General features: G+C 35.9%; 2 protein-coding genes across 3 annotated transcripts; both read left to right on the forward strand.

The window, feature by feature from the left end:
• Positions 1-765: 765 nt before the first annotated feature.
• LOC106165322 (uncharacterized) lies at positions 766-5918 on the forward strand. 2 transcript variants are annotated; one of them, XM_086996582.1, is made up of 4 exons: positions 766-1014; positions 4034-4124; positions 4682-4883; positions 5501-5918. In XM_086996582.1, exons 1-4 carry the CDS (start codon positions 799-801, stop codon positions 5706-5708), a joined length of 717 nt encoding a protein of 238 aa, XP_086852708.1. In that variant the 5' UTR covers positions 766-798; the 3' UTR covers positions 5709-5918. The 2 variants fall into 2 exon arrangements, with proteins under 2 accessions (XP_086852708.1, XP_013398947.2); XM_013543493.2 differs by lacking the exon at positions 766-1014 and adding an exon at positions 3232-3885.
• A 4504-nt stretch (positions 5919-10422) lies between these two features.
• LOC147759462 (uncharacterized) lies at positions 10423-13684 on the forward strand. Its single transcript, XM_086996578.1, has one exon. The coding sequence runs from the start codon at positions 10774-10776 to the stop codon at positions 11719-11721; it is 948 nt and encodes a 315-aa protein (XP_086852704.1). The 5' UTR covers positions 10423-10773; the 3' UTR covers positions 11722-13684.
• Positions 13685-15928: the final 2244 nt, after the last annotated feature.

Below are 15928 nucleotides of genomic sequence, written 5' to 3' on the forward strand. Positions count from 1 at the left end.
CAGCTTGTCTTTGATTACATTTAAAAAGGTTTCAGTTACAGAACAATCCCATAGTACATGAATAATTGTCTCCGTCTCTTTCTCGCACCTTTTACAAAGGGGGGTGTTAACTAAACCAGTTTTTGCAAGATAACTATTTGTCGGTAATATATGTTGATTTATTGATTAGATGGATAATATCAGTACTGCCTCAGCAAAAATGCCAACTGCGGCACTGTTAGAGGGTCCGGTGACCTTTATAGAAAAAAATGAATATATATTTATCCCAGAAGGAAGACAATTGCACTAGTGTCTGGCTAACAAAAGGTGCATCGACTGTATATGTGCACGCTGTCCTATATTTGGTCTCGGACGAATGGAAATTTGTCAGTGATATGAACTATAGTTTGTATGAGTGGAAACGTGGGTCGCGTTGAAGTTCATATCCTAATTATTTCTGAAAATAAGGAAATGCATTTAGCTTCATCTCTTCTAAATTAAAAAAAAATATATGCTTTGCGCATGTACCTCGTATGATGAAAAAATTGTTGATAGTTATTGTTCCAATCTTGGACAACCCTAGGCTTTGACTATATGACTAAAAATAGTTCGTCAAAGATTTTTGCCCAATTACATTAAACATTGCACCACTTTTGCCTGAGTTTCCGAGAAAATATTGTAACAGAGGCTATATAAGGCATGCATACGCTTGTAACCGCGGTATGCAAGCGCGCGAGTGTTGTACCATACCTTAAATCGATAAAATAGCCTTCAAGTACTTCAAAATTCGAAAATTTTAGAACTTTTAATAAACTGGCCATGTATTTGCAATGTCACTCAGGAAACCGTATGGTTTTTGCGAGAAGACTGTTCATCTTTGGTTTGATATCTGCCGTCTGCTTTGAAAACGTAGTATCGCAAGGACAGTTTGAACGTCCAGGCTGGAAACAAGAAGCGCCGGAGACCAGACTTTACTCAGAAAAGAGACGCTCTAGGAGGGAGTTACTCGGAATTCAAGAGGACGAGAAACATCAGGTTAGTAAAGCGGCTTTTTCGTTACAGGTCAGCTTCTTCTTATTTTTTTAGATAACGTTATAGTTCGCTTCATTTTAAGAGAGACATCCCCTTTAAAGATGAATTCTTATTATCAGCTGATAACTTAATGAAGATCACATAAAAGTGCTGTTCGTTTTCCTTTGTTTCTTTTCTTTCTTTTTTCATGAAGATAAAATATTACAAAAGTTGGAAATCGTGCTAAGAATCAGTTACAGCGACGTTCATCAAAACTAAATATTTCTCTCTCTACAACTTATGATGATGTCCGAAGTATTGGAACGAGTTTTTATTTTACAGATAAATACTTCAAATTAAAAAAGGTGGTTTTAACAACTGTCTTCTTGATTCCTTATTTTTCACCTGAAAAAAATCCCGAAATCTCGTTTCCGACTCGTTTCCTAGGGTGCTCCCAAAAAACTACCATGTGCGTAACCTTATGCTTAGAATGAGCCTATAAACGATCAATTCTGGGCGAACAGCGTGGCGGTTATAAGACCAGGAAACGTGGTCTGTACTTGTGTTCCATATTATTTACATTTGACGATTTTTTTCTGGCCGCCTCAACAATTCCTATAAAAGGAACATACCATACACAAAGTCAGTATACTAAAAGGATTTTTTTCTTTGTACAGGCGTGAGGAGAGAATTTTTGTTTTCATGGTAAAAACCAAATAAACTGTGAAAGGATTCCTTGCGCTTTCACTTTGTGTTAGTATGCCGTATTTTTGATGAAGGAAGTAATTCCATTAAATAAAACGATACTACGTGCTTAAAAGCAAAAAGGGCAGGAAGTAAAGAAAATAATTAAAAGAGGAACATCTTTTGGTGATGAAAAGTTCCTATAGGCTCAATACAAGTATACATTCATGTATAGGTAAGGGGGGAACTTAAAGCTGTCTGAAATAAATCAGAAATTAAATGGCGTATTGCTGTTGACGCATTAGCATGGAAGGTTTTGATATTTGTTGTTGACTGTAGGCATGGACGCATTTCTAAGACGGGGAGAACAAGTGCGTGGGTTAGCTTGTGATAGCGAGGTTGCGCATTCTTTCTAGCTCACGTGTGGGCGCGTTTGTTTTGAATGGATTATGTGAATATGAGTGCGTATGGATGCGCGTGTGTATGGTGTGTGCGTATGTGTGTGTGTAAATCACGTGTATACGTGTGGGCGCGTTTGTTTTGAATGGATTATGTGAATATGAGTGCGTATGGATGCACGTGTGTGTGTGTGTGTGAGAGAGAGAGAGAGAGGTGTGTGCGTATGTGTGTTTGTAAATCTACACACCATTGTCTGCCTTTGCGAGAGTCCAGTGCGATCATACGCATGTGAAGATTAGTCAAATTAATGTGTGCGTTCGGGCGCATGCTTACCACACAAAAAAAGCCAAATTTATTCTCTTTAATGTACGGGTTTCAAAAGAGACAACCGAATAAACTTTTACATGGTATGAGGTATTTGTGAAAAAGGAAGTAATTCTATTCTAAATAAAGTAACACCACGTGCTTAAAGGCCCATAACAAATGCGTGGGAGATACCAAACAAAAAGAATTAAAGAAAAAAGGAAGATTTTTAGCAATAAATAAATCTGTAAGATAAATACATGTAAACGGGCAAATTTAAGCTGTCTTATTAAATTAAATCAGAAATTAATTCGCGTATTGCTGTTGACACGTTAGCATGAAATATTTTCATAAAGAAAACTTAGGTTGTCGACTGGAATGGACGCGCGCATTACTAAAACAAGTGCGTGTGTTTGCATGCGTTCGCGAATGTGCGCGATTGTTTTGAATGGATTGCGTGAATATATGTACGTATGGATGCATGTGTGTGTGTGTGCGTGTGTGTGTGTCTGTGTGCGTGTGTGTCAACACGCCATTGTCTGCCCAAGCAAGAGTATAGGGCATATGCATGTGTAGATCAATAAAGTGAATGTATGCGGGCGCATGCTCACACATGCGCGTGCTTGCAGGGTCTATCCTACCACCAAGCATAGCGTGCAATACTGGGCGTGTTTTTGTGTGTAGGTGTTTACACCCCAAACTCGCTTAATTACCTTTACACCAAGCAATATTATTATGTACCAAGTGTACAATCATGGTTATCTTGTATATAAGCAAAGAACATTTTGATACCCTGGGATAATTGATAGTGTCAAGGCTCAGACTCCTGACCCCCCACCCCACACTTCCTTTTGGACGAGTTCCAATTCCAAGAATGCTTTTCAGATCTGGGTCGAGCAGTCGAGGGTGTCGCTATTGTCCTCACTGAATGCATACTGTAACTGCACGGGCATTTGTGCTACACGGGCCCCAGGCGTGTTCAGATCTATACCCTAAATATAGGCCTAGTACAGATTAATACAAGAGATATCCGTGTCAAAGGTCTCCGATAGATTAAAATGACAAAGTTCCCGGGGCTGCTGGTAGCATTACCCCGGCAAGGTAGCAAACAAAGAGGTAAACATAGCGGCACGTGGGTGGCCCCCTAGCGGCGTAATCGAAAACAAAATACAAAATGGAAAGTCGATTGTAAAGAACATGACCGCGAGCAGAAATACTAAGCGAAAGGCACACTTTCGAAAGACGCTCGCAGTGCTGTCAGTGGTCACGTGTCTGCTCAGTCTGGGCTGCGTCGTCTGCTGTGCGGTTGTCATGGTAGCCGCGCGGTCGTTTGCTATACAAGGGTTCCATTTGGAGGGATTTCCCCGTCAACTTAGCGTAAAAGACGTAGAGTCTCGTGTTATACCTCACCAGCGCCTGAAAGAGACAGGCGGTTCAGGGGGAAAGGATGGTAGTGGCGTTGTGGAGAAACTTTTGTCCCGACGTAAGCGTAAAGCCGTGAGTAGGAAGGTACGACATAGATAGTCCCCATGGGACATTACACACCAACTCTCTCTCTCTCTCTCTCTCTCTCTCTCTCTCTCTCTCTCTCTCTCTCTCATATGTATTTATTTTACAAAAAAAATTGTTTGAAAGATCCTTGTTTCTGTTGTTCTAGAGACCTGCCATCCATCTTGCAGCGGAGTGCAGAGATAGGAACTGCAATAGTATTGCACACAGAGAATTAACAGAAAAAGTTCCTGGCACAGGTAAATCGGAATGCGCACGTAGTGCCTTTGGCTTATCATTCAATGGTAGTCAATAGAAATAATATGTTACACTGAATTATTATAGGATGCTGAAATCCTTAGGTCTTTTTTAAACTTTTAAAACACTATAAAGGTATGTTCTACTAAACATTGGTAACTTTGGCTTACGCCTTGCATACTTCAGAAAATTAAAGATAACGATTTTAGACCGTGTAAACAAATACTACATGTAGAATATTCAATACCCACTCTAAGCTCTTCCCTCCTTTTACAAATGCATATTCACTTTAAAGGTAACCTATCCTAGATTTTCCCGCCAAATCGAGAAAAAAAATCATATTTAAGTTTCTCCTCATCATCAATCATTGCTCGACCTGCCTCTGGTGGGGTTTGCAGAGATTAATTTGACACAAGTACTTGCTTCATATACATTTTTAATCCTTACAAACACGTTTATCGACAATTCATTTTTTCCACGTTAGAATTTTGGTTCATAAAAAATCAAATTATGACTAATGCATATTTCACATATACAAACAATTTTACTTGTATTCCAGTTGAAAATTTCGTCCGATGGACCCCAGTCACCGAGAAAAACACGAAGAGGGGCTTGGCGTACAGTCCTGCATGTAACTGCCTGACTGTGAGAAAGAGTGGGGTGTACTACGTGTACGCGCAGGTGCATTTTACCCTCAGTGAGAAAACCTCCTACCTTGGGTGTATATTCAAAGGGAAGTCCAGCTTGACAGATGTCACCAGGTAAACAAACGTAGTTGTATTATTAAAGTTATTGTGTAAATAGAAAAACTGTCATAACATAAAGCTGGTCTATGCGTACGATGCCCAGGGAAAAACTTTTGTTTGTATCCAGTTTCTGTAGTAAAAAGCGTCTAATTTTTCTAAATTTCATTTTTTTCATCGGGTGGGATAAATTATGCTTTTGCGGGTTACTTGCCGTTGGAACGTTCTGCTGGTAATTGAAATTAAAAACGATCTAAGAACACAACGTCTGGTACTAACTTATGAGGCGTGTGAGATCAAAATTTCTTTGGGGACAAGAGATGACCACCCCTCATCAGCCCACGTTTACCATTCAATTATTCTCACTCTCTCTTTTTTTTTTACCTTCCATACAAGCGCCTAAGTCCTGTATACACTTTTAATTGTATATAGCAATGTTTGTTGTAAGCAAGTGTCGAGTTACATGTAACCATTCGGCAAAAACAGCTACTCTAAAAGAGATGATTCTTTTAACACCCCCCCCCCCCACTTCTCCCTCCGCCGCCGGCTGCTACGCCTTTATTAATCCAATAATTAAGTATCCACTTACCGTCCTCTTACAAGATGTCACTTTTATGTCCGCTGTCTTCTTCCAGGGACGAGCCACTGACCTGCACTCAGGCCTACCCCTTGAGGGGCCACACCCTGGGGGACCGCGTCAAACAGTTCAGTGGCGTGTTCCAGCTCAGCATTGGGGACGCACTGTACGTTGCTGTCGTGAGGGCCCGTCACGGGGACAAGTTACCGGCGCTGGACGTCGTTGTCAACAGGCGTAAAACATACTTTGGAGGGTTTAAGGTGTAGATAAGCGGGAGAAAATGTGAACTATGTAAATATCATTCCGTATACATCCTGTTGAAGTGTTGAAAGTGTAGATAAGAGGTAAAATTAGAGAAATTAATCCTTTTGTATGTGAACTCTGTAACTATTATTCGGTATCTCATTTTATATATATATATATATATATATAGTTCACTGGCGGATAAAAAATCTTATCCTGATTTGGGGGGGGGGGGGGGGCAAAAAGAAAAAGTATAAGTATAAAACAGTTGAAGGGGACAATAATAATAATAATAATAATAATTTTATAAATGTCTCATATTTAAGAATAAAAACCACCATACTAACGGTTATGAGAGATTAAAACCTGTGAAAGTACAATTAAAATTCATAAAAGATTTATAAATTAAATTACTGACCATTTAAAGACATAAAAAACAATATTATATATATAAAACCTTTCAATTCCTCTGTATTAAACTGATTTTTCCCACATCTTTGCGTGTACTTATTTTGTTGTCTTAAGTTGTACATGTACAGGTAACTGGTCATTTTGCATGCAAAATAAAAACTTCTCAGTGTCATTAAATGCATTAAAATGTTCTTCAGAAAGAATCACTAAGTTAAAAAGGTCTTCTCTAACGTCTTTATAGAGTTGACAGTTAGTCAAAAATATGCTTCTCGCTTTCTACTTCTTTTGAAGTACGATGTTTGCATAAACGCCCATTCAGTGGTGTATTAAAATAACGCCCGGTTTCCACTCTGAGGGGTGCGCTACCACAAACGAGTGAAACCAAAGTCCGTCATTGTGCTCTGCTCGCTGAGTTTTAGCATGTACATAAGTAAGATTCTGTCACAAGTGCACGTTTAAACATCCAAAAGTTCGTAGTTTATTACCATTAAAATGGTTTTTATCATCCCAGTACTTAGTTTTCCGTACATTTTCATCAGCGGATTTTAAAGCTTTTCTAGCCAAGGAAATGTCGAAAAGGCCTTCCTACCTGTGTACGTCTAGCTGAAACTGTAGGGCCAAACTCGGCTTCCCCAACGCGACATTTTTAAGTGGCCATTTGTGAATTGCTTTAATAGGTCTGGTATCGTTGAAGAGAATTATTGTATTAAGCATGACACAGGGATGGAAACTTGCTTGGTTTCGTCGTGTTTAGCTCCACCTTTTTTAAGAGGGGGGAGAAGTACACGTGGTGGACGAAGGACGTGGTCGACTGCCCCCCCCCCTCCCCCCAGGATCCGCCATTGTGGATAGATTCGGGGCGACACCCTATCCCGTTTAAAAGGAAACAATTTAAAGAGGCTGTGATACTGTCATAATAGTAACTATCTCATATTTTGCAACGTGCAGCGAGTGGTGACATATTTGAAAGAATAGTCAACTGCAAAGCGGTTTATGCAGTAGTTGGTAACTTTTTAACAATTTTTGACGGGCAATGCATTAGTAATAGGGAGCGGGAACTGCTGTATTGTCAGGCTTGGTGCAGGCATCGACGATCAGGGTCTTCCAGTTAACTCTATTTTCAGTCGATTGGATGAGCTCGTTATTGTATATTTGTTGCGAAGTCATTAAGGCTATCAATGTCTGATGTTCTTTGTCTTTCTCTATTCTTCTTCATTTAATTTCCCACAGAGTACATGTACCAGTTTTTCTATTCGTCTTTTATAATTGTAATTAGAGAATTAAAAAAAAGAGAATTTAAAAAAACATCTCTACGAATATTGTCATTTGCAAAACATGTTCACACATATCATTACACGCTTTCTCATTAGTATTTTTGAAACTTGTACACTTACAAGCAAATGAAAGTAGTAAAAATCGAAAAAATTGCGAAACTCACAATTATTTCTGTGAAGGAAACAAAAAGTGAAAATGATAATTGCTTCTGTTTGAAAAACATTTTGCCTTGGGAAAATCGTTATCAAATCAATTATAGGATTTTATTTGTGTTTTAAAGTTAATGGCTTACGCTTGCAGATAATAATTAAAGAGGCGTCAAATAAATAAAAGGATAGGGAGTTATTGAGTGTAAGTTAAATTTTTTAGGGGTCAACAAGTGTAGAATTCGTTTTCGTGGTGAAAAAAGATGGAACATGTCAAAGTCAAATATAGGTTGATTTCATTGGTTAATTTCACAGTAGCTTCTGCCATGTGTTAAACATTCGCTAAGTAAGGATGGGTGTGTACCAAGCATGATGAATTCAAATAATATTTTTATTATTTTGGATTAAAAACAATTCTCTTAAGGATTACCTATAATAAGGAAATATTAACTGGAAGAACACAACATGAGAATGGAAATTTTCTGATAATCACGCAAAGGACAACGGAACGAATACTAGTGTGATCAGAACTGAGAAATAAAGTATAAATACTTGTGAAAGAGTTGGTGAATGAACGGTTGAAAGCTCCAACTTGGCCCTCGTTGTCACTATAATATTTCCATTTATCAAATAAACAAAGATATATATCGAAAAATAATCATTCACAGTTGTGTGGGGGTTTTACAAGAACAAGCAACAAGCAATATCAATTCCCAAGGATCTGTTCTGTGCATCATGATGTAGTTCAAGAGTTTAGAGTTTAGTGCTCACAGCGGAGAGCTCGAGTGCACGCGTTCTCAATACTATAAAATGGTCGCAATAGGGCAGCGAGTGCAAGTATTCACTCGGTCCGGGAAATTTGGGGGGAGGGGGGGAGGGACCGAAGTTGAAATATGAATCAGCTGTTTCGTACCATTTTATATTAATGTATAAAAAAAGTAAAAGATTAAATGCTCAACCTCTGGGGCGACCTTTGTGAATACATAGTACTTTCGTATACTGATTATCTATTTTTACAAATAATTTTGTCAGATACTTCTATTCTTACCAGTAAATACAAAAAAATTCCAGATTGTAGACGTGTCCGTTTTAGAAGTGGTTGTTTAGGTTACAGCAATTAAAGTTAGACTGGAATGCGAGTTATTTATATAAATCTATAAATTGACTAGTCGCTTCCTGCACTTGTTAAACAAGTATCTCTTTAAAGAAAAGAAGGCAAATTCTTGGCGCGAATTGTTGTGCAAGTACAGTCTCAACAGATTTTAAACGCGTTCCTGACCAGCCCCTGACCCCCACTCTCAGCGCTTTTCCTTTTATTAGCTGAATAAAAAAAATGCATTTTCTATCCTTCTCTCCTTTTACATTGTAGCACTAAATAACTTTGTTTATAAATACACACATTTTTGATGCATAAGTTGGCAATGCTTTGGATTTATTTGTAGTTTTTTTTGCATCATAGGACAACAACAACAACAACAACAACAATAAGAATAAGAATAATAAAAATAACAATTATAATAATAGTAAAGATGATGATGTACAACACAATTGTTACAAAACATTCAACAAAAATTAAAAATAGAATTTGGCTGTCACCTTTTACGAGTGGTTTTACACAAATCTATGCAGTGGTGACATCTTTATGGACACGAACCCTTTTCGTATTATCTTTAAATGTTTTAGATATGACGTTTTTAAACTTGAAAGTCAGATACTGCTAGTCAATCCCAATGAGCGCTTTATTTAATGTAAAAAGTGCTTCTTTTCCATGAAAAAAGTGTGATAAATTTTTTCACTCATACTCACCGTTCTCGTTAAACTCTTTAAAGGAAAATTATTGACCTGCAATATTGTGCATGCATCAAAGAGATTTAAATCGTGTTGGGAACTCTTTTCTTGGATGCCTAATCACAGCGCCCTCTTTTCCTTTGATTAAAGTCATTTGATTAAACCCCCTTTAATAAACTCCTTTTTTGTTTCATACAGTCGAAACGAAATTATTTTCTTTTTTATCTATAATCAGTACCTATGCGTGAATTTGGATTGATTTTCTCATGTCTGAAAAATTTCATTATATAGTATGTTGGGATCAGATGAAATGCAATTATTCACAACAGTCGCTTGTTTTGATTCGAAAATAATCGCTTCTTTACCACTGAAAGGTGCGACAATATTGTTATTAATTTTCCCACTGCAAACACAAAGCAGTTGCAGTTTTGACTGGGGGTATCGTTATGTTTACATTGTACATCTTGCCACAATTTCCAAGTTCCTCCTTTGAGTCTTTATCAGAAGAGAACAAAATCCGGCCCAATATTTACACGGTGCACAAAAGCAAAACAATGTGGCTCAAAACACTTGGTAGTCCAGGCACGCGACAGGACTAACTGCGCATGCGTAGGGCGGATTCAATGAACTATAAATGTCACTTTTTTCCTTTTTGAGCCGTCATTTAAAGCGCTCTCTGCGTGTAGACCTTGACAATGCAACTGATTTTTTTTTTTTACCAGGATATCAAATTAAAACGAAAGTTACAATTTCTTATGTGAAATAAAAATGAATATTAGCATGCTTATTAAATAGTAAGTAAAGCAAAACGGAACTATGCGTAACTTACAAATTACTAGTAATTGTTCGTTTTTTTTTTCTTTCCTTTTTTAACTGGCAGGTCCTCACACAGTTGAAGTGCGTTGAGACCAAAATAATTTCCTATATTTTTTCATATTTAAGCATGGCACAAGAGTTCATCAGATATTTAAATATCCCAACCGTGAATTAGGCTCACCTTCTCATTTCATTCTGATATAAACGATTTTATTTGAAGTGCGTACATGGAGCAGGGGTGTGAAACCCCATGGATTAATTTATGCAAGGGTCAGAGGTCAAGGTCGCTATCAAAGAGGGAAGTTCAAAAGGAAAGTGGCTCTCTACTTTGTGGTAAATTTATGTGATATGTAGATCCAGAGACCCTGAAAATCGGCAGTGATGTTCATGAATGTTGAAAGAAAACAGAGGTGCTAAAAATCTGAGACTCCAAAGTTGGCAAGTATGTTTTTTGACTATCTTTGATAAAACTGAAAACTGGACATAAGCATAATGGAGACTCAGTGAGAAGTGAACACTGCTCAGATCTACCCAGTTACCATCCAGGCCTTTGGCTATAAATACCTGGTAATAACAGACATCCACATAATAAGAGATTCATAATTATCCAATCAAAGTTGTAAGGAGTACCATTGCATTGTGTGAGAAGGCTATGGCATCTAAGCATAGTAAAGCAGAAAATAGAACAATGTCAAGGTTCCTCACATGTGACAGCGAGAAAGCAAACAATAAATCACACACAACAGGTGGAAAGCCAAAAAGACCACATTCTGAGGTGGCCAATTCAAGCTCCGATGAAATACAGTTACTAATGAATGAACTATCTGAAATAAAAAGCGAAATTCAGGAAACCATTAAAAAAGATGATCTGGAAAAAACAGTCTCTAGTGTAATGAACAAGCTTCTTCACAACTTCCAAGCAGAAATAAAACACATGTTGTCTGATTTAGAAGCAAAGTTTCAACAAAAAGTTGAGGAACTGAAAGTAGAGACTGAAAACCGCTCTGCAAAATTACAAGAGCAGGTTGATAGCCTCATGATGGAAAACAATAATTTGAAAGAGGTTCTAAGAGGTAAAGATAGAGAGACAAAAGATCTAAATGAAAGACTTAAACAAAATGAATACTTTACAAAAGAAGCCGTTTGCCTTAGTAATCATAATGAACAATACTCCAGAAAAACAAACATACGGGTGATCAATTTGCCAGAACAGAAGGATGAAAATCTCCGTGTGGTGTTTACCAACTTATTGAAAAAGGAGGTGAAGCTTGAAATCCCTACCACGGACATCACAGCAATCCACCGTATACCTGGCAAACAGGGGCAGGCGAAACCAGTGATTGTAAAACTAAAAAACACTGAGATTAAAAAAACAATCATGAGGAAAAAGAAAGAACTGCAGTCTGGTGTGCGCCTGTTTGACGATATAACCTTGAAAAACTTGACTCTCCTAAACAAGCTCAAACAGTATGAGGAGGTAGAAAGAGCCTGGTTTTTTAATTGTAATGTTTTCTGTCAGCTGAAAAATGGAAATGGTCACAGGATGAAAATTGACATTTGTGATAACTTGGATGAAAAACTTAAACTAAGAAAAAGTTAAAGGACCAATTAAAAATAATATGAACAATAACTCATAAGCAAACTGCTTAGCAAAATTAGCATGAATGTGACTGCATATAGATATATGTTAAGAATTATTACCATCTGTCTTACTTATTTCTATTATTAATGTTTTAAGGTATATATTCAGTCTTCTTTACTAAGATTCTTCGACTAGGGAGAAAATGTTCAGTGGTATGTACAGTTTAGCTCATCATTCACACTACTGAGATGAGGTGAGTCAAGCTGTGTTATTATTTTACAAAAAAAGATTTCTCTAATGTTACAAGCGGCTAAAAAAATGGCATTGATTTTACGGAAAAAAGTATTTCATTTGTATTATTCACTGTCATGTAGGATCTGTGTAGATTTATATATTCTGTTATGAATAATGTGAACATACTGCATATTTGAACGTCTATCGGTTAAATAATTTCACTTATGTGGTTTACATATTCGTGGTGTGCGTGGGTATGTGTGGGAGTGCATGTTTTAAGTGAGTTGTATAAATGGAATAGTACAAGTACATCAGATGTGAATGCATGTATATCCATGTTGCAATTTATATTATGTTTGTTTATCAAAATGGATAATGGATAATCTTAAAATAATGTCAATGAACTGTAGAGGCCTCCAGGATGTTAAAAAGAGGAAAGACGTGTTCAAATTCTTGAGAGAAAAACAATTTGATATTTATTGCCTTCAAGACACACATTTCTCAGAGAAAGATTATGCATATGTAAGAAGTCAGTGGGGCTATGAATGTTTTATAAGTCCTGGTAGGACTGACTCGAGAGGTGTCGCAGTTCTTTTAAACAACAAAATAGAATATAAAGTACAAAGTGTGCAAACTGATAATATCGGTAATTTTATTTCGTTAAGAATGAATATTGAAAAAAATTTTGAGGTGAATCTTGTAAATATTTACGGACCAAATAGTGACTCTCCAAATTTCTTCTCTAAGCTTGCATCAGATTTAGAGAATTATGACACGGATTTTAATATAATATGCGGAGATTGGAATATGACTCAAGATGTTAACTTAGACACATTTAACTATTCAGATAATGTAAATAATCCCAGGGCCAGAGAAGCTATGCATGATTTGAAAAGTAAACATAACCTAGTTGATCCATGGAGAATAAAAAATCATAATACTAAACGATATACATGGTTTAGGAGAAATCCTACCAAAAAAGCAAGATTAGACTATTTTCTTATAACTAGAGAGATCATGAACTTGGTACAAAAGGCAGAGATAAATCCTGGATATAGAACAGATCATGCTTATATTTCATTAGAGGTGCAAATAAATGAACAGACAAAAGGAGCAGGCTTTTGGAGGTTTAATAACTCGGTCTTGAAAGATTTGGAATATGTCAAAAAGGTAAAACAAGTAATAGAGGAAACAAAAAAGGATTATGCCCTTCTACCATATAATTTGGATGCCATTAATAGCATCTCGGAGATGGAATTATGTTTTTCTTGTGATGATGCAATGTTTTTAGAAATGTTATTAATGAACATTAGAGGTATGACTATTTCCTACTGTTCTAAAAAGAAAAGAGAATCATCGAAAATTAAAAAATCTATAGAAAATCAAATAAAAATCATACAAGAGTTAACAGATTTCGATCATAGTGAAACGTTGATGGAAGTGAAGAGTGATTTACAATTACAACTGGAAGAAATAAGAAAAAATGAACTGAAAGGACTTTTATTACGTAGTAGATCAAAATGGATTGAAGATGGAGAAAAGGCAACAAAATATTTCTGTAGTTTAGAAAAGAGAAATTATATAAATAAAAACATACGTAAATTGATAAACACAGATGGACAAGAAATAAATGATCAGAAATTAATATTAGGAGAAATCGAAACTTTCTACAAAGATTTATATCGATCACAGGATGATAATCTAGACGATGTTAACTTGTATGAAATGTTTCAAGATTTAAATATTCCAACATTAAGGGAAAACCAAAGGCAAGCTTTAGATGAAGATATAACACTAGATGATATACATAAATCTCTCCATAAAATGAGTAATGATAAGTCACCAGGCCCTGATGGGTTTACAGCTGAATTTTTTAAGTTCTTCTGGAATGACATTAGATTTTTTCTATACAGGTCTTATTTGCATAGCTTTGATATAGGTCATCTGTCAATATCACAAAAACAAGGGATAATATCTATACTACCCAAAGGGGATAAGCCCAGGGAATACCTCAGGAACTGGCGACCAATTTCCCTGCTTAATATAACATATAAAATACTGGCAGGAGTCTTAGCAAATAAAATCAAAACAGTCTTAGATGATTTGATACACGAAAACCAAAAAGGATTTATTTCAGGAAGATATATTGGTGAGAATACTAGACTACTTTATGATATTTTGCAGTTTACAGAAGAAAATAATATCCCAGGGATGGTTTTATTGGTTGATTTTCAAAAGGCATTCGATTCTGTTTCATGGAAATTTCTTTTTAAAACACTAGACTTCTTTAATTTTGGGCCAAAATACAAAAAGTGGATAGAGCTGATTTTTAATGGATTTGAACTTTGTGTTATTCAAAATGGAATATTTAGTAAATTTTTTAACATAAGACGTGGCTGCCGCCAGGGTGACCCAATCTCACCGTACTTGTTTTTGTTGTGTGCTGAAATCATGGGTATAATGATTCGGAATCAGGCGGATATAAAAGGTATTGATCTAGGGGATGAATCATACAAAATTATGCAATATGCTGATGATACGGTTATATTATTGGATGGCAATGAAAATTCGCTAAAGTCATGTTTAAATATTATACAGCAGTACTCAAAGTTTTCTGGCCTTATGCCAAATATTGAGAAGACACAGTGTATTTGGATTGGAAGTAAAATAAACAATTCAGAAAAACTATGTCCAGAATATAATATATCCTGGACTTCAGAACCTTTCACTGTTCTTGGAGTTGTCTTTAGTCTCAACTTAAAAGATATGATTACTTTAAATTATAAGGGCAAAATCGAAGAAATAAAGAAACTCATTTCATATTGGTCTAAGCGCATGCTTACAGTGATAGGGAGAATTACAGTAGTTAAAACAATATTAATCCCCAAACTCATCCATTATTTTCTAAGTTTGCCCAATCCATCAGCTGAAATTATTAAATCCTTAGAAAAGCTATTTTTCAAATTCATTTGGAACAATAAAAATGACAGGGTATCAAGGAATACGATTGTGCAAGATTATTGTCATGGGGGACTGAAAATGCCACATTTATCTTTCTTACTAAAATCTATGAAAATTACGTGGTTTAGAAGATTGTTGGAAGGTGACTCCTCTTGGAAAAAATTAGTTTTAAAGTCAATGATGCCAAACTTTTGTGAGACTTTTTTAGTGTATGGAAACTGGAATCTAAAAGAATTTGCAAATAATAATAATAATAATTTTTGGAAAGATGCTCTTATGGCATTGTATGAATTTAAAACAATTATCGATGATGATTTAAATGTATGTTCTCAGAACCCTTTATGGTTGAATTTCAGGATTAGAATTGAAAATAAACCTATTTTGTATAAAACGTGGATAAGGAAAAGGATAATGGTCATTCAGGATTTGATAAAGGAAGATGGAAACTTTCTATCCTATGACGAATTCTGTATTAAATACAACTTCAGACCGGCCTTTACAATTTTTATGGGTTTAAGAAATGCTATTTTGAGTGAATGGACTATTAATTCTATCATAAACTCTTTGCAACAACTGCCTTCTCAACCAATATTATTTTACTGGCTGAATAAAAGTGAGAAAGGAGCAAAAGAATTTTACAATGTTTTTTTATCGACAACTCAATCGAAATTGTCAAGTGAATATAAATGGGAAAGAGATCTTAATTTCACGGCAGATAACGAACTATGGAAAAAATATTATTCATCTATTTTCTTTGTCACAATTGATGTAAAGCTAAGATGGTTCCATTATAGACTTATTCATCGGATATTGAGTACAAATTGCTATCTAAAAAAAATAAGGTTGGTAAATGAGGACAAATGTGACTTTTGTAATGTAGAGATAGAGTCATTGCTCCATCTTTTTGTAGCATGTGATTATGTTAATACCTTCTGGACATCTTTTTGTGGATGGATAAGTGAATTACATCAATTCAATATAGATCTTAGTCCAGTAGATATTATTTTTGGAAAAATTGGGAAAAAGTATA

This window comes from Lingula anatina, chromosome 10 (genome assembly GCF_051362555.1).
Source record: "Lingula anatina isolate TDL-2025a chromosome 10, LinAna3.0, whole genome shotgun sequence".
Classification (NCBI taxonomy): Eukaryota; Metazoa; Brachiopoda; class Lingulata; order Lingulida; family Lingulidae; genus Lingula; species Lingula anatina.

Bases quoted from the DNA above. Each gene is read 5' to 3' on its own strand.
- LOC106165322 (XM_013543493.2), top strand. From the start codon at position 3,574: ATGACCGCGAGCAGAAATACTAAGCGAAAGGCACACTTTCGAAAGACG. The intron at 3,886-4,033 runs GTACGACATAGA...CTGTTGTTCTAG, and splicing joins GTAAAGCCGTGAGTAGGAAG to AGACCTGCCATCCATCTTGC. The intron at 4,884-5,500 runs GTAAACAAACGT...GTCTTCTTCCAG, and splicing joins AGCTTGACAGATGTCACCAG to GGACGAGCCACTGACCTGCA.
- LOC147759462 (XM_086996578.1), top strand. From the start codon at position 10,774: ATGGCATCTAAGCATAGTAAAGCAGAAAATAGAACAATGTCAAGGTTC.